Raw genomic sequence first — 25,585 nt, forward strand, 5'->3', positions numbered from 1 at the left:
TGGAGATTTATTATTTTGTTGTCAGTGTGCTGCTACAAATCTGATTTGACCTGATTGTGTTCTACTGCTAGAAAGAAAAAAAGGAAATGCACTGGACAAAAACATAATACATTTTTTAAATTAGATATTTTATGGCTAGAAGCAGAAAAGATAAGCTGAAATTCCCAAACCAGCTGCACATTTAGAGCAAAAGTTGTTTGTTATTTTTTTGCTGGGTTTTAAAAAAAATTTTTTTTAGGGTTTATGATTTTTGCTTTGCCACATGACTTTTAGCTTTTTATTTTTCAGGAAACCGATATTGTTTTAGATAGTAAAAATAAAATCCCTTTTGATTTCTTGGCCAATTTGTAGTCCCAAAACATATCCGTTGGGTATTACAAGCAGTATTTAAGTTGTTTAATTAATTATCTAAATAAAATAAGGTCTTGGTCATGTTACACTTTCACCATTATGCATGTTTGTAGATTTCATGCCAGAATTTGTTTGGTCTATTATGGAGACATCCACCCAGGAACATTCCTTTTCAACCATTCAATACTTCTGGACTGGGGATGTCCATTTTAACAACCAATGTACATTTCTACACTATACCTAAAAGGAAATACAATTAAATGACTCCAATAAATGTCTCTCAGCAGGAGGTTGCTTGAAGTAAACTTGGTTTGATCACAGGGTCCTATTTGTCATGTTTTATAAAAGTAAGCTGGTCCAAATATACCTAAGTATTGTGTAATTGAAAGTTTTCAGAAAGTAAGAATCAATAAACTAGCTACTAGTGAGATTTGAAAGTTGTTACCACCAACCTCCATAACATGTGTGGACCTCTATGTAGCTCCATAATTGATGAAAATATTTTTTCTAAGAAGAAATCCAATCTGATGCACAATGCTTAAGCACAGGTTATATGTGTTTGAATGCTGGTTCAAGTTGGAAGTATGAGGCAAAAAATTAAGAAATATTCAAATTAAATTTTGATACAAAAAGACAAAGAGATAGCCAGATGCAGATTTGTGAAAATAAAGATAAAAAATATTCCATATCTACTGAACTGCATGTTATTTTCTCCAGATTCTATGCTATTTTTTTTTTTTACTGATTATGGTTCTGATTGTTATTCCAACCCATTAAATCTGGTACATATAACTTTGATCAGCTCAAGCGGTTACATCTCTGAGTCACTACCTGCTTTTAGATATGATTTTAAGAAAAATGCAATGCACCATTTCCTTACACTAAATTTTGACAAGACTGTGGGAAATTACTTTTAATCACTCGCTGTTAAAGCAGGTAATAAAGATGTCAAAATTTGGTTGAGATTGATGTATGGACGTTTTTAAAAGCTTCTTTTAAAAAGATTGTGGAAAGGACCAGTATTCCTTAAGAAAGGGGTGTCCAAAGTCAGTCTTCAAGGGCCAGCCTCCTGCAGGTATTAGGTCTCCCTGGTGGTAGTTATTAGTTTCTCTGAATGTCAATGGTTTGCAGAGCTCTGCTGCTAATGAGCCATCGCTTCATCCAGGTGTGTTAAACTAAAGAGAGAGCTAAAACATGCAAGATACCGGCCCTGACATTGGACATCTCTGCCATAAGGTAGCATCTTATCAAAAATAAGATGCAGTTGTTGCATTTTCCATTTCATTATGCACTAAATGTTTCCATCCAGTATTTCAGGCAGTGTCTGTTTGCCTGCATCAGTTGCACCAAAAATCTGCAGAAATTATTGCATCTCATGTATCTCATCATTTGGACTCAAAGTTGCACTGCCTCGTCTATTAGTTATAATAGCATATTTTACTATTAAACCATATGAAGATACAAATATCTTTGCGATGTTTAGACTGTGTCTCCATCTCTTTGGCCCTCTATGGTCTGGCTTATATAATCCTAACCGCAACCTTTCAACATGATAAGATTTCTGAGAGCAGAATTTTTCAAGCCTGCTTACTGCAATCTGCAACTTGTCTGTGTCTTTCAGGTTTAATTGGTGTCCTTGACTGCAGCGCTGGACTTAGTCTAAAAGAGCAAGACGGATGAACCCTCAGAGTCTAACTGAGAATGTGCCCCGCCCCGTCACCTCACCATGTCTCCATAGAAACAGTATTAACTGCCCCCTTTCCACGATTCCTCCTTTTGCCTTTGTCGTGTCCCGATAACCCCATGGGTCTCTGATCCTCCCTATGTCATAACCACAGTCCCTGTGATCTGAGTCCAATAGTGTTACTTTGGAAATGTCCATTTTTCCGTTCAATGCTGCCAGCCACCACGGCTACGGTGGGAAGCGTCTGAATCCTTCTCAGCAGGCCCCCAAACCCTGTCTGATGTGGCTCCTGGGACTAGTGCTGCACCTGACTCTTTCTTCTTCTCAGCGTATTGACCTGAAACATCCCATAGTTTCTACTAGCTATGGAAAGGTGCGTGGTATCCGGAAGGAGCTGAACAATGAGATCTTAGGCCCAGTGGAACAGTTCCTAGGCGTTCCGTACGCCACCGCACCCATCGGCGAGCGCCGCTTCCAGCCCCCCGAAGCCCCGGGCTCTTGGCAGGAGATACGCAATGCCACCCAGTTTGCATCTGTGTGCCCCCAGAATGTGCACGGCGTTTTGCCCGAGATCATGCTGCCGGTGTGGTTCACCGACAACTTGGATGCAGCGGCGACCTATGTTCAGAACCAGAGCGAGGACTGCCTTTACCTCAACATTTACGTGCCCACTGAAGATGGTGAGTCTGACACGTAACACAAATCTCTCCAAGCAGGGGTGGGAAGGGTTGAATTGGATAAATCAGCCAGCTGAGAAAATAATCACCAAATTAATGAAAACAATAATGAGCCATGTTAGCTCCACCCATATTAATTAAAACTATAAAATCACTTTTTATTAGATTTGTATTGTCTTTTGCATAATTTAATGACATACGGGTTATTCTGTTATTAACAGGTGTTGTACAGAAACAATTATGTGCAAAAACTGTCTCTCTTTTTGCAAAATGCTCTTAGTTTTCTTACATTAAGATTAGTTCAGTCAGCAATCAAGTGGGTTTAAGGCAAAAGCTAGTTGTTGCTTCTGAAGTGGAACCTTATTCAAGCTTGTCCTGATATTTATTAAAGCGTTAATTCAGAATTTCTGAAACAAGGTTAGCTTTCAATAGGGTTTTACACAGAAGCCAATGGTAAATATGTCAGTATATGTCCTGGTCAGAGTAACTAAAAGTAAAATATTGTAAAAATAAAAAAGATTCCAACTTTATATCAAGTAATTATGAACTACACTGAACATTTTAAATGCGTATACTCTATGAACAGACAATCACATACAAAAAAAGTTAAATAAAATGTGAGCTTCCCTTTCAAATTGTTATTCCAACATGTTGAGGATGTTTAATTTTTTTTTACCTTGTGGAGGAAACAGTCATAAATCTTCAAGGGATTCAATAGTAAGTCGAAAACTGTGGTCCTGTCAGAAATCATGGTCCCTTTTGGCACACAGTTTTTAGCTGAGCTGTTGAAAAGGCCTCTAGATTTGTTAGCCTGAAACGTTTCTGGACCTTATGAGTAGCGTAAATCCCAGAGAACTAGCTCCCAGATCGAAAATGTGTAAAACACTGTTGTGTTTTTAAGTTCTGTTTTTTTTTTTTTTTTACTTTTCTATCAAAGGTATCCACAAATAGTCAAAGGTGTTGGCCTAAATATGCTGTAATTTTTTCATCACCTAAAAATGTGATGTTTGTTATATGTAAAAACTTCTAATTACTCCAAAAATGTTATATCTTTCGTTATATGTGTCACCCATGGAAGTTGCCATTTTGTTCACCTGCGCAATACAGAATGTCTGCAAAAGTGTCCATCACCAAAACTCACAGCCAAAGCAAGTCAAACTCATCATGTTTAAAAAAGAAACAAAATATTTAATTTAATGTGTTTTTGTTCTAGATATTAAAAATTTGATTTTAATAATAGATAGAAATAATAAAAAATAAATGCAAAAAATTAGAAATGAACAATTTGCCATTTTATTTTAGTAGATATGATTAGATCATATGGTACATTTTTATTTTAAATCTTTATCTAAAACTGAGATACTGTGAAACCGCTTTTTTTTTTTTATTCTGTGGGGAATCTTAACTGTGCATTACTGACTTATATTGGAGAAATAAACTTCTGATGGTGTAAATAAGAAACACTTATACTACTTCACCATAATTGCAAAACACTCAACAATTCATATGAATCTGTTCTTTTCTGCATTCATGATCCGCATTGAGACAAAGTCAGGTGTGCCGACTGAGTGGCAGCAAGTCCAACTTTTATTTTTTTTGTGCTAGTTGGAGAAAATAACTTCCTTGTGGGGATCGATAAAGTAATTTTGAATCTTACTGAGAGCATTTGTGAAAGTAAATAGGCAGAAGAAAGGACAGAAGCATACGAAATGCAAATCGTAATGATGATTATAAGTAGCATCAGCGATAAAAATTTAATAAGCATGTGATTAATGGGCTCACCTGGGAGTTGCCCGGCGGTGTTCATGAAATCACATGTTTATGCATCACTTGCTGCTGGAAATGAAGAGCAACACAGAGAGCAGTCTGAAGCTGTGTATGGCACTGTGCTATTTCAACATAACATCTAAAATGATAAAACCTTGCAAAAGTAATCATGGCTTGTGAGCTCTTTTCCATCTTTTTACCACATTATAACCAAAAAAGTTAAATGTATTCTAGTTGGATTTTATTCGGTAGACCTACAAAAGAATATGTCACTTTGCAGTAGCAGAAAATGAGATATGTGGTTTAACTTTTTTGGAAAACAACAATTATAAAAGGGTGATATTATTTGTGTTCATGTCCTTCTATTTTGATACCCTTTAATCAGACTCAGGGCACTCAATTGGACCCAGTTAGTAAATTGAGTACACCAGTGTGTAATTTAACCAGAGGTTATACTATTTTTCATAATCTTCCCAAATAATAATAACTTACTGTAAGTGGTTTATCAGAAATTATTCAACTTAATCCGCCACAAAATGTACATGAAACAAAATGTAGAAAAAATGTATATACTGCAAAAAAAAACTGTTTGCTCACAACATGCACCAACGATATGCACTATTTCTCTTATAGCTGCCTCGGATGTTGTCAAACAGGGTCAATCATGAAATCCTAAGGGGCCTTTCCAAAGCGCCACATGTGGAACAACAGCTCGCGTGGATGTAATAAAAATCCCCTGAGATGGCACATACACCAACATCATATGTCAACACACACCAATGTACTAATAAAAAACAATATATTACGTTCAAGTGCAACGTGATTCGCACAATGAACAGCGTTTTGGCAAATAAATTAGAAATCCAGTCCAGTTTAACTGAACACATTTGGGGTGAAGGAGAAGGTTTATGCAATGAAAATAATTTGAGGGTGGAGTCAGACATCCAACCCCGCCCCATTCTGAGGTGTGCAGCTGGAACCTTCTCAGTTGTTTTAGATTACTTTGTGTCACAGATAAATGCTTAGATGTTTTCTGTTACCTCAATGAGATATTTTTAAATAGTTTTTTTTTTACCAATTAATTTTGGCACATTAAATGATAATACAATTTGTCACCTCTGGGAGTAGCTGGAATCTATTGTATGAGTCCATAAATTAGCACTGAGCAAAGGTTGCAAAACAAATCAGCTATGAATGTGCACCACACTTTTCAGATGTTCATTTGTGTAACAAAAGCGTAATCCTTAGATCACTAGAAAGACGAAAGCAGCATATGCATGGCCGCAAGTTCTTAAACGGCAATGCGCAAGAGTGGAGAGAGACAAAACCGACTTCCTGTAATCATATTAGAAAGTGAAGTTAATGAGCAGTTCTGGCTGTGCTGCGTGTAAACTGTGTGCTGCATATGTCCCACACCCAAGGACAAGATGATGTTTAGTCTCCGGGCTTATTCCCTTGGGAAAAGGTGTGCAAATGAGGGAGACAGATTTTACATGTAGCCCTGTCTGCTTGTCAGATACTGTCACTTATTGTCAGAGGTCACTGCTTACACAGGGTGGATGTTGTCTCCAGGGACATGTTTTACCTTGTGTGTGAGAGAATTTGAGAAGCAGGGTGAATAACTCCTGGAATAAAATAGATGTTGTACTTTGTATCGTAGTCACAGTCCCTGAAATTGTTTACAGTCGTTGGAGGTAGAGAGAGGTCAACAAGCTGCATTCCAAAGAAAGTCTGTGAAAACTCGGCTGAGTTAAGTTGTGATTCAGAATGAGTTATGTACTTTCTTTTTAGTGGGTTGAGAATTTGGAGAGTAAATCTCACATAAATGAGCAATTCGTGCTCATGAAACTATTTTAGACTCCGCTTAAACGAATTCCCTTTGTCATCCTCTCATCAGTCTACACATTGTAATTACAAAGGATGGGGACATTTCTTTCAGATTTCTAATGGAAAAACACTCAAATATTAACATTAAAAAAACCTTTTCAGAACAGCTTTTATGGCACTTGAAACAGAATGTCTGCACTTCCTGCCTCCCGCCCATCTCACATGTACGAAGGGCAAATTCTGCGTGTGAAAGTGAATATGCCTCTTTTTTTTGTTGCTGTTGCTTTGAAAGCAGTGTCTTTAGTTTCTTATGTGAGATCCTTGCACCAGTAATTCAGCAGTGCAGCCTTTGATTGCAGGTTTGCTCTGGTTAAAAGAGAAATGTGAGCTAGAAATGTCAGATCAACCTAAAAAGATTTTTATTTATATTTCTTTGTGGAAATAAAAACTTTATTGGACTATAAAACATAAAAATAAATACTTTGGATCACTAAACAAGCATTTTTGGGATTACCAGTCCATTATAATTCATTACATTAACTAAAAATTAGCTGATGCAAAAAATAAAAGCTATAACTTCACAATGTCTAAAATACTTTTATTGTCAGCAATTTGGATTTGGATTATGAAATGAAGACTAGGCACATAACACTCTGTAAAACATTGCCTGGCTATATTGACCATTAGCGGAAAGTCCAGCTGTTTAACTCTCAACTTGGTTTACTCGCAGTATCTACATAGCAGTGTGGGTACTATTACGGTAGTTGCAATAAGCATGTAGTCAAATATTACTACTAAACTAGATTGTTTTTGGAGTCTGTGTAAGTAAATCAAAAATATGTCAAATTAAATGTTTTAGAGCCGTGTATTATTAACAGTATAGAAGTGGCTCATGATGCACGATGCTGTTGTTTTTGAACCTTTATGTACATTTTTATATGAAGCTCAACTTTACACAAAATAACTGTTTTCTACTGTTTGTAGTTCTTCTTCAGAGTACTAGGCAAGGTTAGACATTTAGAGTATTTCTTTAATATTACGTAATACAGAATGTTAGAAAAACACTGCAGCTTGGGTGACGCGCAATCATACATTGGTGCAATTGTATGAAATCCTCATGCAAGTGCAACCCCTTGGGACAACAAGTAAAATAGATTAGACAAAGGGGCCAAACCTCTTGATAATTTTGAAAGTTAACATTAGGGTTCTTGTGTTGTGTCTGTATGACATGCTTTCATGAGCCCCCAGTTGGTTCTGCAGAGAAAAGTTGCATTTCCAACAACATCGGTAATGAATTGGCAGAACACATTCGTACCTACCCTCCATAAGTGATTTGGTGCCAGATCTGTTTGGCATTTCGTAACCTTCCTATTCCAACACATGAGAATGGGTTGCCTATTCTGGTTTGAGGCCTGCGTGTGTCTATTTCATGCCCAGAAAGATGCTTGCTGATCATGTTCTTGATGTTACTCTTTAGATGAAAAGAAATTCAAAGCCTCCTTTTCTTTCCGCATCTGTTCACCCCTCCTGTTCTGTCCTCGCTGGAAACGATTCCTGCCTCTTCTCCTTTCCACTCTCCTCGCTCCTCCATCTTTATGCGGATGGCAGTGGAAGGGGCCCCTGCTCTGAATGCAGATGAGCTCGGTGCCCTTCCCCAACCAGGCCAACACGAAGCCCACTTGACTAGAATGAAACTCAAACAAATTCTTCGCATAATGTAAATAACACAAATATTCTCTTGAACTGAAAAGTGAGCCCCCCCTCCTCCTCCTCTTTCCTTTCATCTCTCTTCCTCATTCCCTCATGTGTGGATGGGTTGTTAGGAGAGGGAAGCGTCTCACCGCTTTTCTATTTCCTCAAGACACTCCCCAGGCAAAGGCCTGAGATCCTTCATTTTTATTACCACTAGAGCAGCCATTTACCGTGCACTTTATTAAAAACCATATTTCAGGGGACATGACTGCAGGCGGAGTGTGCAAAGATGGAGGTGGGTGCACTAGAAGAGATGGAGAGCAAAAAGGATGGAGCCGCTAGTGCAGCATGTTCTGTGCATCTTATTGTATGTGTTTCTATATGTGCAGAAGAGGAGGAATATGAAGGGTGGCGGTGGGGGTGGGGGTGGGGGGTGGTGGGATTGTCGAAACCGCATCTGACACGTTGTCAAGAAGACAGGCCAACTACAGTCTTGACGTAGTGCAGCTTCATCCCATTTACTGGTCTGAAGAAATGGAGAGGGACGGGAGACAGCTTGCATTCCAGCCACTAGCTCAATGAAGCGAAAAGAAGTGCTGTTGACGGAGCGATGGAGCTGCGCTAGGTCAAACAGTACAGTCCTGGGACGGCCAGAGCTAAACGTCCCACCACAGGCCACTGACTTTTACTGACTGTTCACCCATTACATGATGCGGCAGTCAGCATAACAAGACTCTGTTCTGGGACTGATAGGAAAGACACTTTTGACCCCAAATGAATATGTTTGTTTCTTAAACAACATAGAGAGGTTATAAAAACTGGCTGTGAGAGGATCTCGTGTGCACAGCCCTCTTGTGTAGCCCAGACATATTTTCAGTCTGGGTCTTCAGTCAGGCTGGCATTTTTTCTTCTTGATTTGGATTTATGCTTTGGGTTTTTATCATGCTTAAAGATAAAGTGTCTCTTTATCTTCACCCCTCTTGTAGAAGCCTGAAGAGTTTGTGCCAACAATGACTAGCGACTATCCATTACCTTGACAAAATACCCAGTTCCATCCGAAGAAAAGCAATACAATAACATAATACTGCCATTGCCATGCTTCGCTACTTTTGAAGTGTTCTATTCCGTTGCTATATGCAGTGTTGCTTTAGCACCATGTATTTCCCATAATAGCTACACCAGATAATAACTCAAATTTCCACACGTCTTAGAAGGACTTCAAATGTGTTTCACAAAATTCAGCTGGCCTTGTTCTTCTTTACAAAAGGCTTTCATCTTGCAGGCCTCCTTCATAGCCCAGACATATGAAGAACATTGGAGATTACTGTTAAATGTGCTACACAGAAATCCCTGCAAGTCATTTTCTAAATGCCACAGTAGGCCTCTTGGCAGCTGTAACAACTAGCTCTGATATCGGCTTTTACCCAGTTTCATAGGGAGCTCCAGTTCTTGGTACCGTCTTAGTTGTCATGCCTTCTTGCTGATAACCGTGTTCCATAGTCTATCAAATAAATTTTATTTTTTTATTTTTTTTGCATCTTCTTCATGAGTTCTCTCTACAGATGATGGCATTTGTGCAAGTTGTCCAAAACTTGAACATCTGACTTTATTTGGGATTAATTATGTATCATTCCAATGTAAGGATGTCAGTTGTCCACTTGTTATTTGGAAAATGTATATATCCGTATACTATTCAGCCATAAAACATCTACATCAACTCATATTTTGATTTTTCAAAGGTGGACTGGTACCTATCTCCAGTAATCATTTGGCGAAAGGGTATTCCCTGGATGAAGGACAAAACCACACACACACATGCATTCACACCCAGGGAAGTTTAGAATAACCAATTTATCATGTTTTTGGACCCTTAGAGGGAGCTGGAGTACCAGGAGGGAGCTCATGCATGCATGCGGAGACCATGCAAACTCCATACACAACAAGCACAGACTAAGATTTTTGCTTTTAGGCAACAGTTCCAACCGCTGCTCCACTATGCAGTGATAATATGACGTGGCATTTTTTATTTTACTTTTGCTGTTACAGCATTTTTTTCATGGCAGTATTTAACAATGTATTTGAAAATATTAATAAATCAAATTATTATGTGCTACTGTACAGTTGTGCTACTTAAAGTGATTGGTTTCCTCAGGCAGCCAATCTGATGATGGGTAATTTTATTGTTTATTGTTGTTGCAGTTTTTGTGGTCTCTGATTGTGTTCTGCTGACAACACTGCCGTTGCCACTTTTGTTGTTATACCAATTAATATTAATATTATCGGATTTTTTTCAATCAATATCAACCATCACTACTTTAAATGTAGTGAATACCTCTGATAAGATACATGATCTTATTGGAGGTATTGGTTTTTTATGTAATCTCCAATGCACTGTAAATGTTATTAGATATGGATAGTATATTGAGCCGATCCTTAAAGTCATAGTCAACAAATATATCTGTATTATAGCTTAACCTGAAAACAATTAGATGTTTTTCCCAGTTGCTTGAACAGTTTTTTTAGAACACCTTTGAGCTTTTTGTGAAAGCTGTCAAGCTTCTGTTTGAAGCAAGAACGTGTTACCCTAGAAACCAAGGTAATGGAGGTGGAGGTTTACTTTCCACAGGAGAGCAAAGTAATTTCAACACATCATGTGGCTCCACCCGAATGATTAGAGATTGTGGTCAATTCATAAATTTTTGTGAGACCAGAGTGATGTTGAAAAGGGTTATATACAACCTCGGGAACCTCAGTGGCAGCAAACCAGAGGAGAGGGAAAAGGAAAAAAAGCAAAAACTTGCTCAACCCTACCAGTCACATCTGGAAATAAATCCAAATTCACATTTCAACAGTTTAGATGACTTGTACAGGTCAAAGAAGTACTGATTAGTTTTTTCCCAGTTGGTCCAATTGGAGCAAAGATAATAGAGAATTTATATCATCTTAAAACTATACCAACCTCTAAAATTTATAGCTAATAACGCACATACTTTTTCACAACCCCTTATAGCAATACTATCTTTACATTATCATACCTTTACTGATATAGTGATCTAGTTATTCACAATTTATTTACAGACCATGGTTCTCTATCCTTTATAATGATGCTAATGTGTTGAAGACAGACTGAAATTTAAAAAAAATAAAATAACACATTCAGTGTTTTCAGTCAGAGTCACTTTCTGCTATCATAAAAAATATGATAAAATGTTATCTGGTTGAGTTTTAGTTTTAGGTATTCACTCTGGGCACCAGGTCACAGATTTATGTGCATCTAACCACTCACCCAAAACAAATTTCCTGATGATGCTTACATGAAATACTATTACATTTTTGTAAAACAGGAAGATCCTCCTCAGCGTAGTAGTTTGCTAAAGCCTTAGGGAAAATCTAGTCCTGTACTTGTTACAGAAAGAAGACCAAAAGAGAGTTATCGTTTGCAGTTAAAATATCAACTGCTTATACTTTCTGCAGTCAGAACTTTATTTTAGAAAGTCCCAAACATGGGGCGCGGGGTGGTAACCATTTCATCTGCTGTTTATATTCCAGGTTTACTCACTTGTAAAGGAAAAAATTATCAGATTTGTGTAGTAGTTTGATTTTATTGAGGATATACCCATTACATGGAAATTAAAAACTGATTTGCCTGTCATTTTGCAAAGAAATTAGTCATTGTCCTACAACCCAGTCAGTTTTGACTCCCACGGATTGGTTATCTTCACAAAAATCAATCACTCAATCTGTTACAGATACTTTTTACCTCAATCTGTTTTGTTTATTAAGCACAATTGTGCGGGAAATCAATGTCTTTCCTTACAACCTCTCCGACAACAGAGGCAAAACCCAAGAGCTGTCAAAGCTTGACAAGAGGGAGAAAGTGACAACTGTTGCTAATACTATTTAAAATTGGAGAAATGTTAAATGAAAACCAGGCAGTCTCACTCAGCCTGGAGCTTCACGTAAGATCCATCCTCGTGGGGTGAGGACGATGTGGAGGAAAGGAAGAGATCAGGCCACAACTAACTAGGAGGAGCTTGTTAATGGTCTGAAGGCACCTAGGAGCGCATTAATCAAAGGCACAATTAGTAATACACTGAACTGTAGTGGATTGAAATAGAAGCTATTTCTACAGACTTGCCTTAGGTTTACCAGTGAACATTCAAATGATTCAAAGGATTGGGAGAATGTGATAGGTATCTAGTTAACCTGCTATTTCTGGAGGAATAGAAATGCTGATAGACTTGAAGGACACTATCCCAATACGCTCAGATGTGGGAACATTATGCTTTCCAACTGTTGTTTTCAGCTAAGTGTACGGGGTTAGGGTTAGCACAGCGATCATCCAATAGATGGGGGGGATTGAATATCTTGAGTGAGAATCTTCCCTCATCCAGAATACTGAAGATGGTCTGTGGATGGGTCTCGCAATGTGAATGTTACCTAAAACACCATGGCAACAAGGAAATGGGTAAAGAAGAGTCACATTAAGGTTGTGGAGTGGTTTAGGCATATGTTTTCAATATGGCGGCCAAGCAGCAGCTAAGAAACTTAAATTATTGAGAGAATTCTTGAAAAAGAGTTAGCCAAAAATCCATCATGAGATGTGTGACGAACTGCTCAATGGGTTTGCCAGTTTTAAGTCCCATTTCTCTTCAGTATCAAATGCTTATTTCACTCAGTAAATTGCTATTTTTGGTTTTTTGCTATTTTGTCTCTTATAAAGAAGTGAACAGTATTAAGTTTAGTTTGATTTTTAATGTGGAGTGTGCAAACTTGCAAAACAGCAGGCAATCAAATATTTTTTGGGGGAGCAAATCTGATATCATGTAATTACTTCAATTTAAGGGTGGTTTGCTACAAAAATATTCCCAAAACTCTGCGGAAAATTTTGGCTTGGGTCGCATCTCTACTTGCCCCATTCATGAAGTCCTACAATTTGATCTCATTCTCCGTTACAGGATGTGACTAGCTGAGTGGTGCTCCATCCTGAGATATAGTTTCCCTCCTTAAGAAGGAATGGGAACTGAACTGTAACCAGAGTCGTCTCCATTAAGCAGATAGGTGTGGTTTTAGAGTGGTGCTAAGTAGTGAGCGATCGCTGAGAATCCAGTGGACTAATGGGCCTTTCTATCCATTACCAGGCCGTCGTAACAGTTTTTTCTTGCCCAGGACCTATGGCTGTACCATCTCCTGCTATGGCAGTAAGTGCTGTCTGGTTCAGGCGCCTGCATGGTGGTGCTGAGAGGATGCAGCTAATCTGCTCAGCATTGATCCGTACCCATTATGAAGGAAGATAAACACTTTATATCAGGAAACCATATTCATACAGATGGATGAGTGAGAATCAGGGATACAGTGGCGGAAAGGGGTGAAGTCTCGCAACTCCCTTGTCAATAGATGCACAACACTGTGAAAAGGGTACATGCCAACGCCTCACTGTGAAGTTTCCTGCAATGGGGTAGAGGCAGAGATGTCAGAAGCTCATTGAAGGAATGATAAACCTCTTGGTAACCGAAATACAAAGTGTTATCTTTTTTAAGCAAAAGACTGCAAATCTCCCCCAGTGGAGAGAAGGTGACATGCTTTTTTTTGTGGGTTTGAGGATGGCATAAACACATGGTAGCACCTTGCAAAAGCTTTCATATCCCTTAAACTTTCCAAAATGAGAGTTATTACAGTTACAAACCTAGATTGTGTGCTGGATATTTTACTTTCAGGTGACACTTCAGGAGTGACTGCACTACAATCTTGAAAGGCAAACTTAATGTAACCTTTTCAAAATTTTTGAATGTGCATGTCTAACTGTTCAATATGTCATCAGTACTTTTTGCACAACTTACTGCTTTCTAACAAGAAGCTTAAAGACAAAATTTACAAAAGAAAAAACAACCTTGAGTGGAACAAAGCAGAAATACAAAGAGCTTGGTGGAGCTTGTATTGTGCTCAGGTCAAAGTTGTAATTTGTTAAGCCTTTAACCGTGGTGCCCTGTGACGGATACTTGTTCAACCAATGGAGACAGGATATCTATCAAACTGCTCTAGAATAAGCCAAAGGCAGCTATTCAATGTGGAAGCAGAGCGCCTTGAAACATTTGATCTCATCAAAATTTCCACTCTGTTTTTTTTCCGTTCCTCTCTGTCTCATATCAGACTTACTTCTGTTGTTGGTTTATAGTGCAAGAAAGAAATTGCAGGTTTGCAAATAAAACATAGCTGTCATCCACTTATTTAAAAAAAAAGAAAAACACTTTGTATTTCGGTTACCAAGAGGTTTATCATTTGCACTACTCAGCTGTGGATGATTAGAGTGTAGCGCCATCTGTATTGTTGTTTTTTTTGTTGTTGTTTTTTTTAGTTCATTTCCCCAGGGTGGACAGCAAACTCCTACAGAAAGCTCAGTGAATGCTGTTTTTGGAGTGGAAGCCCTTTAAGTCTTTAGCCACACAGACCATTTCCATGTAGGTTTAAGAGCTCATCTGGCTTTTCTCTGTTCTCTTTGTGGCTCTTGGCAAATTGGAAACGGGACTTCATATGGTTTTCTTTCAACAATGACTTTCTTCTTGCCACCTATCCATAAAAGTGAGATTTTAGACTTTATGGCGTTGTGGCGCCATACTCCCTGATCTGTCTGCCATGTTCCTTAGCATTCATGACGCTGCCTGTTCATGAATGTTCTCTAACACACCTCTTCATAGTTATGTACTACTTTGTGTTGATCTGTCGCGTAAAATCCCAACAAAATACATTGAAGTTGTGCTTTCTTGAATGATAAAAGTTCAAATGGTGTGAATACTTTTTGCCAGGTACTTTATATATTCTGATCACATCTCCAGGTCCACCATATCGCGCATTCCCATTCGCTGTTGTGTCAACATTAGATGTGTATGAAGTATAAATGGGTTTAATGAGCTTTACATGTCATGTGGACAGTAGCTGAGCATGGCACAAAACACAGTGGCTTAATTGTTTGCTGATGGAAATCGCCTCTGACTGAAACCAACCAAAAAAACAAAAAAAAAGAAACTAATAGGATCTTTATCACTTTGAGCTAACAGAGGTTGACACAGCAGGGCATTGGTTGGTCACTGCGATAAATGCTTGTTACTGGCTTTGCCCTATGGAGCAGTTAACTGTTGTTACCATTAAAGCTTAATTCGAGGCTCTTCTTTGACCTTGATGTGGGAAATCTTGTCAAAAGGCTTAGCCGGGTGTGTTCATATCAAAATCAGCCCACTGTTCGGCGGTTCCCTCGCAATTTCTCAAAGTTCCCTTCCAGGATAGTATTTGTCGCAGCACAAAATTAAGCTATCCAATATGTTCGGCATTTATTGATTTTAGTCAGAGGAGTGTTTTGGTTTAAGTCAGTGTGGAATGTGTAGCACCTTAGCAGGTGTTTGCTTCTTCCCGAGATGGCTTGCTTCTGCCAATTGTTTTGTTCCTTTTATTTGGAGGGGGTGGGTTATACAAAAAAGCAATGACTCTGGACTGATTGAGGAAAAAGGTTAACAAGAAGGAGCCTCATTTACTAAGCAGTTAAAGCAAATGAGAGCGAGTTCATGACAGGAATGGATGGTGTCATAAGTGAGACGCTTCTTATCCATCCCAATTCAGTCCACCACCCAACCAAGCAAAAATAAAGTAAAATAAAATGAAATAAAAATACTAACTAGACTAAAAACGACCATTCTGCAAAAATCAGAAACTACATACAGCAGAGTTTCATCAGAATAACCAAGCACAGGTTTGGTCAGCTTAACACTTAAAACAAGGGTATTTTGTAAAATTGACTCTTTTGAGCTTTCTGTCATGTTATTGTGTTATTCCTGCATTAAAACATACCTGGAGTGTTTGAGTGCTTTCATTCTTTCCAGCATGTTTGAGAAAGTCTTGAATCTCCAGTGGCAGCCATATTGGGTTTGCTTAAACACTTGCTTTCACAAAGCGCTGCCTATTTCCACCAAGGCTTTTCTCTTTGGCGCTGCAGCCTCCAGCTGAACTTTCACGCACAATTCCTCCAGACTGGCAGAACAGCAATTAGCAAACACCTGATAGAACTGAGCATGTGTTGTAAGGAGAAGCATTGTGTAGTGAAAAAGAGTATGAGTTTCTTAAAGAGACAGAAGCCCAATTTCAATGCTTTAAATTACACATTCAAAGCATTGAAATTTAAAACACATGCCTTAAAGCTTTTTTTAAAAAGCTTTTACAGCATTTTTACAGCATTTTTACTTTTACAGCATTTTTAATAACAGCTGAAGGCAACATAGTTACATGATTGTGCCATAAAAATATACTACTGGCCCTTTAAATTCTCAACTAGAACTCAAAACTAGTGATTTAGGTTCAGAGAAATGCTTATTAATTCTGCACCTGCAACAAATTTGTTAAGTTTATATTACCTAGCTGTAGTGAATGTGCAGAATCGTCTAAACGTACTTACAATATACACAACATAAAGGAGCATCCAATAAACTAAACATGAAATAAAAGAACTGAAAGCTGTTTTAGGGCAAATGATAATGTTTTTTTTCCCTATTATTTGTGCCGCCCCTGAGGCAGTGCCACCCTGGCATAGTGTCGTACTGCCTACGTTAAGAAGCAACATTGGGTCTTGTTTTAGGGAAAAGTCATTCATGTTTGTACGCAGCAACGGGGGTGAATTTAGATCACACTGCTTTTCCTGCTTGTCTTTTTGAAATTTTGTCTTTTGTCTCCTTTTTCCAAACCTCAGGTCCGCTCACAAAAAAAAATGATGAGTCCACCATGAACAGACCAAGGGATGAAGGTATTTTATTTGCATGTTTCCTTCTCCTTATGCTCTATTATTTATTTTTTTTAACAGGGCCATGGGAAATGTGGCGTTTGCATCTGTTTCATTAATCATCAGTCTGTGTGCACATCACATTGTCCACCCTTAACTGCTTTGATTAGGACGCAAATCGGCCATTCTCTGTGACAAGCACGCATTCGGATAAATAAAAGCTACTCACAAAACAGTTGTTCATCATTCCCTGCTCGTCACAACTGCTGCTTTTTGGGCACTTGCACAGGAAGCTAATTTACTCTCCTTTCTCGGTTGCTATGTGGCTGATCAGCCACACGCTGATGTTCTTGCTGCTGTGATGCATCTCTCAAAAATCTATATTAGCTCCTTATTCACCTGCGCTTTTACTCTGCCACCAAAGTTTTCATGAAATGTTCCGCTCGATTATTGTCCTCCATGTTGTCTTCGCCCAAACCGACATTTACGTGGGATAGTAAATCCATTTTTGTTTGCTGCTTTATGCTTTCAAGTCTAATGTTGTCTGCTTTTCATTGATGCAGCAAAAATCTCTCCATGTGTCACTGTTTCTATGCAACTGCATGGAAACAAAGGCCGTCTACCTTTGTTGTTGTTTTCATTCCTCAGCAATAAAGTGCCTTGTTTTTTTTCTTAATCTTTTCCACTTTTTCCTTGTCGCAGTCATAAATTCCGGGATTTTGTTGGCAAAAACTAGCATAAATCAGTGGAAGTGTGAGCAAAGTTTACGCCTAGATTTCAAAGTTTCTTAAAAAAAATACAAATCTTAAAATTCTGTGCAATCATATTCAACCAAACCAAATTCAATCTACGCTTTACTGATCCACCTTTCGGTGCAAAGACAGCTGCAAATCTTTTGGTGGTATGTCTGCATCAGGTCTGCATCTCAACACACTAAAATGTTCTCCATTACTTTTTGCTAAGTCGTTCAAGCCTGATCAGACTGAATGGAGCAAACAGTAATTTTATGGTCTTGCAACAGATTCAGGATGTGACTTGGACTTGGCCATTTTAGCACGTGGAAATGCTTTCAATTAAGTCGCGCCGCTTCAGCCACTGTCCAGCTTTAAGGTGAACCTTTGCCCCAATCTTAAAGCTTTTTCGGCATTTAATGCGTTTTCATTCAGGATTTCTTCTTTATTTCTGTTTCATCTATCTTCCCATAAAGTGACTGGCTTCTCTGTAACTGCCGAAGAAAGGTGTCTCAACAGCACGATGCTGCCACCGCCATTTTTCATGTTGGGCATGGTGCTTGCACACATTTTATTTCTGCACCTATGAAAACTTTATCACATTGCTTGTTCTTCTCTAGACACGTTCTTTACTTTTCGTATCGTCGTCCGGTTTCATCTGTGCCGCGCTTCTTCTATTTGGGCGTCGAACTGTCTTTTTTCCAGGAATCGCTAACCGCTGTGCTTTGAAAAGAGACAAAAAGGAGCCAGCGCGAGCTAATCCAATTTTGCGATTCCGTAACGGCAAAAAAAAGAGAGGGAGGGATTCACGAAGAACTGTAGAGAAAAGGGATGGGATGATGAGAAAGTGGGGTGAGAGGGGTTGGAAGAGGAAAAGGAAACATCTGAACCCTCGGGAGGGCAACAAAGAAGGGAGAGAGGTGAAAAAGCACTCATAATGAAGACAAGTGCATGATGAAATGACATTTATAGAGCTTTGAAAGTGAGAGGGATGTGGAGAAACAGAGAGTGAGAGGGTGGATGGAGAAGGACACCGGTGAAGCTTGACATTTATGCCCGCAGCTGACGGATCTTGACGGGATCACGAGGTGCCGGGCCGCAGTTGAGCTCTTACTTAATTGCCCGAGCTTTGGATGGCCCAAACATTGTTTTAAAGGCATCTTATTTGAAAGGGGTTTGTAGGAAGCCGCACTGCTTATGTGTGGGTTTGGGTGCTGAGAGAAAAGTGCTAATTCAGCCTTCAGTCTTTTACACCCGGATCAATGGAAATTACCATAAGGAAATGAATGAGAGAGGAGCCGCGGAATGGAAAAGAAGAAAGTGGGCACTTTGAGTAGGAAGGTAAGACATTACTATTAAGAATGGGAGTTAAGGAGGGTGGTGTCAGGCTAGGTGGTATGGACAGGAGGGAATAATCTGTCAGTGTTTTTTAAGCAGGCAGGAAAGACACTGAGCTCGTTGTTGGCTATAAAGGTCTCAGACTGGGCCCGCTTCTCCTTCCAGTTACCTCACATTTTCTGCCTTCAGTCATTCAACCACTTCCACGTCTGAAGCGCAAATAAAGATTAAAACTAACGAAGCCTTAAGCAAAGCATGTAATATCTTCTGTTTAGCATTATTGCCAGATGTTAATGGTTTGGGCTCGTCTGTGTGGCCTTGAATTAAAACCCCTCTACTGACACATTTACGTAAATTTATAGGATAAAAAATAAGAAATAAACTTTTGGTGAGAGTTAAAATTTCTCATTCTCAGCACCATTCAGCACCTTGATTGCTACCACCAAAGGAATAGTTCAAATATTTCTGTTGAGACTCCCTTGCAGATTTGTTTTTGTTTTTTAGGTAAGAGCACAGCTGGGACTCTTACTGTTCTTTCAAAAAAAAAAAAAGCCATAAATTTAATTCTGGTTTGTAGACCTTTCTCCTGCTGCCATTTTGTTTCTGACTGTATGCTGTCGCGTTAGTTGGTGTAGCTAATAATGTGTTTTGCTGTGTAAATGGGAAGAAATTGGGCGCATTTTGTGAAACATCAAGCTAGACATTGCATTGCAAAAACATACAAGTAAGTCTAGTTTCTAGTTCAAATATCTTAGTACACTTGAAATAAGACCAAATTATCTCACAAGTAATATTTCAGCAAGACATAGGAGCTTGTTTTAAGTAAATAATTCCTTAATATTGATGAAAATTTTGTTTCTAGTTCTACTGGTTGATTATTTAACTTAAAGAAAAATATCTTGTTAAGTTTACTAAGATATTTGCATTAGAAACGAGACCCGTGTGTGTAGTACATGCAAGCACACATACAAGTACGTATAGACTTGGCAGAGAGATGTTTTTTTGCCTTTTAAACTATTATAACACAGTCACAAAACCGCCTGCAAAACTGAATAACTGCCAAATACTGAAAGTTTAAGCAGCCTATAACAAAGGCATTCACTCAATGCACATTTTGTTTGATCCTTTCTGGGCTGTCGACGTTAACGCACGCAATTAATCTGAAAAGTTTAAAGCGTTAATATTACATGATGCAGATTAATCACATTACCTATTTTGATCTTTAAGCCTCTCTCCCGTGAAGCGTTGCCTGGTTCACAGCAGTTACGGATTGACACACGGGGAGCGACGAAAGTGAAAGTTTTCTGCCACTCAGGATTAACCCAACAAATGGGACGTTAATAACTAATACCTTCCACTGTGTGTTCTGTAATGTTTATTAAGGTTTGTGCAAAAAAAAAAAAAAAACACTTATAGAAAGTCTTTATCTTTTCAAAACACATTTATGTCATGTACAAGAGAGTAGCATCAAAATGCAGACAAGAACTTAGAATAAGCATAGTAAAGTTTTATTCATGATAATAGAAACTTTACTGATCTGACATGAGGAGGCCAGAAAATGGTGCATGGGCAGAGTACCTAGTATGAGCAATGAAAACCAGTGAGCTTATAATGAAGAAAGACTGAAGATTTACATTGGATCCGGGTGAGCTGTATTAGGGGAATGTGGAACAGCTGTGCTGGAAAACACACACGGAAACTGAGGGAAAGTGAATAATTAAGACAATAGAAACAACAAACCATTAAAAAAAGAGACTAATGCTAACATAAGAGAACAAACCAAGAAATGGAAGAACACAAGAAATAAGTAAGGAAAAAAAAGAATTTATTAACCTATATGGCAAGATTTTTCTGAAAATAAACTGAGTACAGTAATACCATTAAAACATAAATAGACAACAGGGACATGATCAAAAACCAAAACCCAGACTTATTAAAATCCTTCCTCATTTAGAAAGTTTAAAAAATATGTCTTGAGAAAAACATTAAGACAAACTTTCATTTTCCAACAGCTTCTAAATGAGTCTCAGTACCGCTCAATAAAAGTGTGTTGTTACTCTTTAACTTGCCAACTGGCCTTAAGGGGAAAATTAGGAATATTTAACTGCAAAATAGATTTAAAACAATGAAAATACAACAAAAAATGTGGAAATAAGTTTGTTTCCAGAGTTTAAAGAGTTGAATAATGTCCTTTTTTTTATCATTTTGTGATAGTAGCGGCCTTTATTTGACCGTTTTTATACAGGAATTACGGCATAAGGAGAAAGGAAATGCATGCATGTACAGGACTGGGCGAGGAGAACTAGCACTTTCAGTATCAGGTGAAACCTCCTTAAATACCATTTAAATATGAAAATTTCAAGTTCAGAAATTCCTCCCCAGGTTTCTTTCAGAAGATGTGAGTTAATCAGACATTTCTAACCTGATCTTGTCCTTTGCTCGAGGCTTCTCAGGGCTGATGCAGTTTATGCATAACCAGCTCAGTTATTTAAGCTGACTGTGATCATTTTGATAGTCTTTTAGATCAAATGAAATGAATCATGTCCACCTTCAACTTTTCAACTGTTTTGCTACTACACATTACACATTTACTACACTACTACACTGGAGCACCTTGATACTCTACAGGAGGAGCTCAAAAGCTGTAATATTTACAACAATGGAAGCTTTTCCTCCTCATGTCAGTGGAAATCTCAGGTCCAGCAGCACCTGACCCAACAAAGTTTTTTTTTGGTTAGATTTTTTTCTAAAAGTTGCATTTTTTTTTAGGTGAAGCAGTATTTATTTATTTTTTTTATAGATTTTGGCGCTTGCTTTGACTCACTGAATTGCTGAAAAAAATTTGACTTCCTCGTCAGATTTGAGTCAAAGCTGCCTGGTGTTCGGAACTCTTAATAGTTTCATTAGCCGGGCACCAAAAAGCCCCACCAACACGTTTCTCAGTGGGCTCGGCGTTCTCTTGGCTGACACAAGGCGACTTTTCTGGGCCAAGCATAACTTTTTTGACTCAAGTTTGGTTTCGACACACGAGCACACATCCTTCCAGCAGCTTTTAGAATTTGCTAATCAGGGCTGGATGCTTGAGAAAAATTAAGAAATGGAAAGTGATTTAGGATATTTCAGCCAAGCAGTGGGGGAACAGCACCTGTTGTTCCCCCACTGGGTGCAGGGTGTCCTTACTTCTTCATTAGTTAATACACTATAGAACTGTTTGGTTTAACGAGTAAAACAAGATGAGGACGGGTATGGCCACTTCTTGAAAAATGTTGTTCCCCTCCAGAGAATCAGGCATACAGAGGCATCTTCTTCAGTGAGTGCATTAAATTAAAACCCAATACATAAATACTAAATAAATGGATGGATAAATAAAATCACATACTGCATGACAGCTACCACTTCTTAGCTAACAAAGAACATGAGTGAAGGAAGAAAACTGTACATGTGAGCTGCAACAGAAAGTTTCTGTTTCCTGTGGGAGAACAGTGGACACACGGCCTTGAAAGTTGGCATACCTTTGCGGAGACAAAAAAATAAATAAAAAAAATTATGCTCACTTGTCGGAAGCACAAACTGAATGGAAAAAGACAGCTGAAACATTCAGTGGAGTTACTTACAAAGATAGAAAAATAAAATAATTATTGCTAGTTTACAGTTTTGTCAAATCACATCTCCAAGCTTTATATAAGTTTCTTACTTCTTCCTTCTCCTTTTCGAGCATGTTAAGATTACTGTGGCACAGATTACTAAGATTACTGTCTTTTGCATTCCTTATTCTTGTGCATGATTTTATACTACTATCATGTTCGAAATAAAGTTTCATTTGATTTTATTATATATATATATATTGTCAGCGTAAAGGGGTCTGTAAAAGCCTTCTTTTACAATTCTTATTGGACCGGAACGCGATTCGTTATTGAACCAGAAAGCTCAATGAATTATCCCTCATTTTTATTTTATTTATATATATATATACAGTACAGACCAAAAGTTTGGACACACCTTCTCATTGAATTCAATGAGAAGAAATCCCACTTATTAACCTGACAGGGCACACCTATGGAGTGAAAACCATTTCAGGTGACGACCTCTTGAAGCTCACCAAGAAAATGCAGAGTGTGTGCAAAGCAGTAATCACAGTAAAATATAAATATAAGGGGTATTTTCAGTTGCTTTACACTTTTTTGTTTAGTGCATATTTCCACATGTGTTATTCATAGTTTTGATGCCTTCAGTGTGAATCTACAATGTCAATAGTCATGAAAATAAAGGAAACTCATTGAATTAAAAGGTGTGTCCAAACTTTTGGTCTGTACTGTATTGTACTGTCTACCGGAAATATAGATACCGGAAAGCTCAATGAATTATTCCTCATTTTGAAATGAGGGATAATTCATTGAGCTTTCCGGTTCAATAACGAATCGCCAGAGAAGGCTTTTACAGACCCCTTTACGCTGACAAAAGCCTGACAGTCCAGCGGTCTTTAGGAGGCTGATCATTTGCTCTTTAAAGATGTAGAGGCACAGGCCACTGCTATGGTTCCCTTTCTCTCCGGGTTTGATTTACATTCTGAGTGTCTCTCTGAGTGAGGCTGATGACGGCCAGCTAATACGTCACTCCTCCATACTGTCTTAGTAACGTCAAGATAATTGAACTTGTTTACATATCCTCTGGGAAATCAGCCGAAGCTCAGAATACACCAAAGAGAAGAAGAACACGAGCTGCACGCGCTGGGCTGTGTGACTTGAAATATTTTTGTGTGTGCGCAGGGGGCGGGGGGGGGGATGTGTGTGTGTATTTTATGTCCAGCCGGCTCGTGTCACACATATATGTTCTAACAGAAGACGCGCATTGATTTATTGGGGAAAAAAAACTATGCATGTGCGTGTGTCCGTGCATCGCCTCCCTCCACTTCCCTCAACACCGATACACACGCGCGTGCCCATCCGCCGCTGCGAGTGACGCGCCGCCGGTGCATGTGTAACCTGAGATTCAGGTGGTGATGCAGGCGGGTGTGCAAATACGTGAGTGGAATTTGTTACCACGGCAACAGTCGGTGCGATGGAATGGCTGGTGCAGTTCTATTAGCGAGAAGCAGTTTCCATAGCGACTCAACATCGCAGCTGCCTATGCAAGAGTGTGTGTGTGTGTGGCTTTGTATGAATACGGTGTGAATCCTGTGTGAATTTCGATGTTCATTAGCGTACCTTGCCATGTGTGTCTTGATTTGTGCCTCTTTTTTTTTTCATCCGTGATATCTTCAGGGGGTTTTTTTTCCCCATGTTTGTGAATCTCCAATTCCATTTCTTTACCCATCACTTCTCTCATGCTGCCCTATTTTCATCTTTTCCTCTCTGTTTCTATCTTACGACCCTCCTCCCCCACCCCCTCTCTCTTCTTCCAACCCAGCTCTCTCTCTTTCTTTCTCTCCTGTTATCTTCCCGTCTCCCTCCCTTCTTTGAGCACTGAAGCTCATCAGGGTAAACAGATGCTGTGGCTGTTATTTATGTTTCCACTTGGTCTGCCTTTCATACAAATTATCCACAGGGCCTGCACAGTGCAGACGCTCAGCCTAACTGGGGTGCTCTGGCAGCTCTCTCAGCCTCGTCCACGCTCAGACGCTCTGAACATACCACAGACGCTCCGATGGGGTGGAGGTGGAGCTGGGATGGGGGGGCAGGAATGGAGGAGTAGTGGCAGGTGGGTTGGGGGAGGTGGAAGGGGTGCACACAGGCTGACTGAGTAAACCATAGCAACATACTGATGGCCGCAAAGACACCAATAACAGATAAGGCATCGGAACTGCCTGCACCATTCGCTCCACACGTGGAGGGGAATAAGAGTGCGGGAAGATACCATCGCTGCAGAGGACGGGATAAACAGGCAATCGCAGAAGGAGGCATAGTAGAATGGGACATACACTAAATAGTTTCATCCAGCCAATTAGAAAAGTGTTTACAACCCACTCACAGGTCAGACATTTGTAGTAAATGTCTGACCTTGTCCTGTAGCCGATTCTGACCTTGTCCTGTAGCCGATTCCCTTTTTTTTTTTTTCCTTTAAGACATAAAACATATCGGAACGATATTGAAAATAATGAATAATTTACACCAGGAGAGGAGGAGATGTCACGCCGCTGTCTGAAAAGGCAGACTGTGCTGTTATTTTTAAAGCAAAGCTAGATGGATTGCAGACTTTGCTTTCTGCACTGGGTTTAGCGTCTTTTATCAGCGATTAGCATTGGCAGACAGCACAAAAACTGAAAAGACCCAAAAAGGATGAAGTGCAGCAATGTTGCTCTGCCGCATTCAGCCCTTATGTTTTCTGCACAGGGTCTGGTAAGGACTCCGGCAAAAATTATGAAAAAGCCCCCAATTAGCAGACCAGTTCGTTTCGGCCTTGATGAAAGCCACAAGCTGAAACACGTTTGTCTACAAATAAAGTTGGTTTCTCGCTATTTCAAGTGTTTGCTGAAGTCTTCACCTCTTGTTACTTTCCTTTCGCCTTGGGAAGTGAGGTGAGGTTGTGCCAGAGCATTTTGGATATTGGTTTGAAAATCTAAATAAATAACAGTTTTGTCTCAACATAGCCTTGAATATTTTGAAAAAAGGAGAGAAAGAGCTTTTTATATGTCTGTTTTTCATCTGATTTCATTTTAAACACCTCAGGGATACAGATAATGACTAAACTTGACTCTTCTTCATTCTGTAACAAACATTAAAAAGTGTTGTAGACATTAACAAATAACATTCGATCAATA

At 39.0% G+C, this 25,585-nt stretch overlaps 1 protein-coding gene across 3 annotated transcripts in view; it reads left to right on the forward strand.

Moving 5' to 3' along the window:
• The window catches only part of nlgn2b (neuroligin 2b), an 81,298-nt gene that overhangs the window by 24,969 nt on the left and 30,744 nt on the right, over nucleotides 1-25,585 (forward strand). For 2 of the 3 annotated variants that reach the window (XM_028032038.1, XM_028032037.1), the window contains exons 2-3: nucleotides 1,973-2,715; nucleotides 16,730-16,783. In XM_028032038.1, coding sequence (XP_027887839.1) covers nucleotides 2,226-2,715; nucleotides 16,730-16,783 — 544 coding nt within the window. In that variant the 5' untranslated portion in view covers nucleotides 1,973-2,225. Of the gene's footprint in view, nucleotides 1-1,972; nucleotides 2,716-12,401; nucleotides 12,406-16,729; nucleotides 16,784-25,585 lie in introns of those variants that run through there. The other variant, XM_028032039.1, reaches the window with a different exon arrangement.

This window comes from Xiphophorus couchianus, chromosome 11 (genome assembly GCF_001444195.1).
Source record: "Xiphophorus couchianus chromosome 11, X_couchianus-1.0, whole genome shotgun sequence".
Classification (NCBI taxonomy): domain Eukaryota; kingdom Metazoa; phylum Chordata; class Actinopteri; order Cyprinodontiformes; family Poeciliidae; genus Xiphophorus; species Xiphophorus couchianus.